Genomic DNA, 4382 nt, shown 5'->3' on the forward strand with positions numbered 1-4382 from the left:
TCTCACTCAATTACAACAGAAACTATAAAGAAGAGTTGAGTAAATAAGCCAATGATGAGCAATAAATCACTTTGAGCACTTTGAATGAAAGCTTTAAAGATTTTGAACAGTAGAGGGACTTTCATTAAGTGCAAAATGGCCAAAGGAAGGTGTATTTATAGCTTTGGAACGTTTTTTACCGTTGCAGAACTCATTTGAACGTTACAGATACGGATTTCAAGAAAATAGCCGTTATTTTGTCGTTTTTTGCGATGTTGTGCAGAGTTGAAACAGTTAGCGTACTTGAGAAAATAGCAAACCAGTTAGCATACCAAAATAAGTAGCAAACCAGTTAGCATACCAGGAAAACTTTTTCTGCATAACTTTCAAAACTATAAAACTTTACACCAAATCATAGTTAAACATTTTTTAGGCCAATAATCATGATGTTTCAAAGAAAAATCATTTGAGGGATTGAAAATAAGGATCATTGACTTTTACTCCTCAATTCTTTTCACAAGTAATTCTAAGAAATAAAACTAACTCTAATACTATATGTACCTTCAATTCTGATGTTCAATGCAGCCTTGGAAGGTAACCTTTTCTTCTTTTATCTCTTTTGCTTCGTCTTGTGTTATCCTTAGAATGTCATCCTTTCTTCATAAGCACGAATCCATCATGAAATCCTTTTGTCCTTTTTCTTTGAGATACACAACACTTAAAATAATGTTAGTTTGATTCTAGTTGAGTTTTGGTATCATCAAAATCTATGCTCCTTTGAGCTTGTGGGGTCAACAGATTTTTTTTCATGTTCAACCTGCAAATACTTGCCAAGGAGAAAAAAGATTATTAAATTTGTTTGTTTTTCACTTTTTCTTGATTATATATATATATAACTATTGTAACTTGTAAATTATACTCCAAATCTTTAACTCTTCCTCTTTTATAAAATACATTCTGTGGGCCTGTGCCCTGCTGCAGTAGTATTCCACCTCTGCACTTTCATGGCTACCTTACTCATTCTTTGAGAAAAACTCAGATCCTGAACTTACTAGTTGTATTCAAAGATGGGTTCTCAGATTTGGCTAAGAGGGTTGTGTTTTTGGGTGTGCATCTTTACCTGCAGCTTCGTTTCTGTGAGTTCGCAAACCGTAGCTGGAGATGGTAGTGTAGAAGGGACTGTTTTTATAGATGGGAAAACTTCCATTGGAAAGATTGATGAAGATTTCATTTGTGCTACTTTGGATTGGTGGCCTCCTGAGAAATGTGACTATGGGACTTGCAGCTGGGACCATGCTTCTCTCATTAATCTGGTTTGTGTTTTGTTTCCGCTGCACTTCTGCTTTTGAAGCTGTTTCTGAACATTAGATATCTATTCAAGATGTAAGTCATCGCTCAAATGTGTATTGCTTTGTGACTTCTTTCTTTTTCTTTTTTTTTTTTTTTTTTTTAACGCAGGATCTTAGCAACAATATTTTGTTAAATGCCATAAAAGGTAAGAATACCTTAAATCTAAGAACTTTCTTTACTATATTTCTTCTATCAAACATTGTTTCTGATCGTTCATGGATTGGAGCTGAAGTTAATTTCTGTGGACAATGGTTCAGCTTTTTCACCATTGAAGATCAGATTGGGAGGTTCTTTGCAAGACAAGGTCATATATGACACCGATGATAATAAGGAACCCTGCAAGCAATTTGTTAAAAATACCACTGAGATGTTTGGTTTCACCCAGGGATGCTTGCCTATGCATAGATGGGACGAATTAAATGCCTTTTTCAAGAAATCAGGGTAATTACACATCAATCTCTTCTCTGTTGTTTCACTTCACTTTTACGTATCTTGCAGTTGAACAGGTTTCTTCACTCTGCTTTTTCTCAGGGCTAAAATTATATTTGGATTAAATGCTCTCCCTGGGCGGTCCATACATTCTGATGGTTCTGCAACAGGAGCTTGGAACTATACCAATGCTAAATCTTTTATAAGTTATACTGTCAAAAAGAACTATTCTATTCATGGTTGGGAGCTTGGTAAGAAACCCTATTCATTTGTTTCCATGATTTAAGCTTATTATAGATTTATCAAGAATACTAAAAGGTTTTCCCTGCTGGTCAGGAAATGAATTGAGTGGGAAAGGAGTTGGAGCAAGAATAGCAGCAAACCAATATGCTGCTGACACGATTTCCCTGTATAAGATAGTGCAACATATTTACAATGAAACTGAAACTAAGCCTCTAATTATAGCACCTGGAGGATTGTTTGATGCAAATTGGTTCAAAGAATTCATAGATAAAACAGGAAATTCAGTAGATGTGATCACCCATCATATATACAATCTCGGTCCAGGTATCCTTAGTTGAAGAGATCGATTAACTTGTGCTGTTCAATCACTCACATAATCACTCCAATTTGACAGATTCCTATTTCTTTTATTCTTTCTTCTTCTTCTTCTTAATGTAGGATCTGATGAACATCTTGTTGAAAAGATTCTTAATCCGTCTTATCTTGATGGTGAGGCTAATACTTTCAGAGGCCTCCAAAATATCCTCAAGAGTTCTGCAACATCAGCAACCGCCTGGGTTGGTGAGGCAGGAGGGGCTTACAACAGTGGCAGGAACCATGTATCCAATGCTTTTGTTTATAGTTTTTGAATCAAATTTACATTGAATCAAGTTTTGTAGTTTCTGATTAGTTGAGAAAAAAAAAGTTTATTGCCAAAATGTTCACCTTTCTGTTGCTGTCTTGAGTGATGCTGCACAGGTACCTGGATCAGCTTGGTATGGCATCAGCTTATGATACAAAAACATACTGCAGGCAGTCTTTGATCGGCGGAAATTATGGTCTACTCAATACAACTACTTTTGTGCCAAATCCAGACTACTACAGGTAATACAATAATCATGTCGTTTCATTCAAATGCTTAGTTCAACTGATTGGAAACAAGCCTTAAAGCCAATGATGCTGAGCTGATTCTGAAAGCAAATATACATTCAGGTAGAAATGAGGAAGCGCAGTTGTTATATTAAAATTAAAAGCAATAAATCCTGCTTAATAGAACTTGATAAAGAACTAGATTCCCTCATCACTAGTTAGAAAACAAATTTAAACTTCTATCTTTTATCCTGAAACAGTTGAGATTTCTGTCTTTGGTACTTTTCTCTGTTCACTGCAGTGCTATTCTTTGGAACCGATTGATGGGTAGTAATGTTATATCGACGTACTTTACTGGGACAAAAAAGATACGTGCTTATGCTCTGTGTGCAAAAGAATCAGTAAGTTAATCACATGCTTTAAATATCAAACAAATAGCAAAGGTTTCTAATCAAAAATCCAGCAGAAGGGAATCACATTACTGCTAATCAACCTAGACAACAGCACAACTGTTGAAGCAAGGTCGCATTATTTAACAGGACATTGCATCATCAAAAAAAGCATAATAGATGGAAATTTCTCAAGAGAGGAATACAAGGTTCTGAAAGTAACACAAGAGAGGACTACCATCTAACAGCAAAAGATGGAAATTTACAAATCCAAACTATGCTACTTAATGGGAACATTTTAACTGTAAATTCAGCTGGGGACATACCTGTCTTCTAAATGTAAATTTAGCAAAGCCAATAATGGTTGCACCTTTCTCTGTTGTATTTGCACACTTTCCATATGTTGTCCCTGCTTGCAGCTAAGTAGTACTAGGTGGAACCGCAACTGGTTCCTTATAATGATTGATCAAATAGGAGATAGAATACATGCAAATGTCACATTATTTTTTCTTGATGAAGAATATTGTACAAGTCATTATATGAACTAGTCATACATATATTTACAAATATAATTCACTCCTTTGTAGTATGGAGACACATCAACTTTATGTGGCAGGTCTTACAACTCTGTCACACTGTGAAGTAATAGAATGTAGAATGTAAGTTTAAATCACTCTCTCAAACTATAGTGCATTTCCCATATCAGTTTTCAAATTATGAGAACCCACAATTAAATTCTCACCATATTAATATATATTTTGTAATTATTAAGTTTTATGTAGTCCTCATTTAAAAGGATATTAGTAAAGTTGGAAAAATGATGTATAGCCCACTAGTTAGAGTTCATCTAACTTTATTCTTCTTTCCAAAATTTCAAAATAAAAAAAAAAATCAAAATCTAATATTTTTTTTTATAATTTTTAAATATTAAAAGGAAAAACAAAATGTATAGAGCTATATAATTATTCTCAATTCTCATTTTTAGGAGAAAGGGAAAAAGATATTTTACTCAAATACAACACTCTGTTTCTCTATCTCTTACGAATATATTTTTTTTTCTTCTAGTTTATTTCTCATAAGTGGTTGATATGAGATGGAAGTGGCTTAACTATAACCTCTAATCTAAAAAAGCCCTTAATGCTT

General features: G+C 34.1%; 1 protein-coding gene across 1 annotated transcript; it reads left to right on the top strand.

Annotated features, from left to right (window-relative positions):
- Positions 1-782: 782 nt before the first annotated feature.
- LOC110649820 (heparanase-like protein 3) lies at positions 783-3828 on the top strand. The gene is given in 11 exon segments (XM_058132113.1): positions 783-1292; positions 1438-1474; positions 1587-1770; positions 1861-2009; positions 2095-2325; positions 2440-2628; positions 2739-2865; positions 3152-3251; positions 3317-3362; positions 3365-3568; positions 3571-3828. Coding segments are annotated over 11 exon segments (1605 nt in total). The 5' UTR covers positions 783-1046; the 3' UTR covers positions 3663-3828.
- Positions 3829-4382: the final 554 nt, after the last annotated feature.

This window comes from Hevea brasiliensis, chromosome 13, assembly GCF_030052815.1.
Source record: "Hevea brasiliensis isolate MT/VB/25A 57/8 chromosome 13, ASM3005281v1, whole genome shotgun sequence".
NCBI classification, from domain to species: Eukaryota; Viridiplantae; Streptophyta; class Magnoliopsida; order Malpighiales; family Euphorbiaceae; genus Hevea; species Hevea brasiliensis.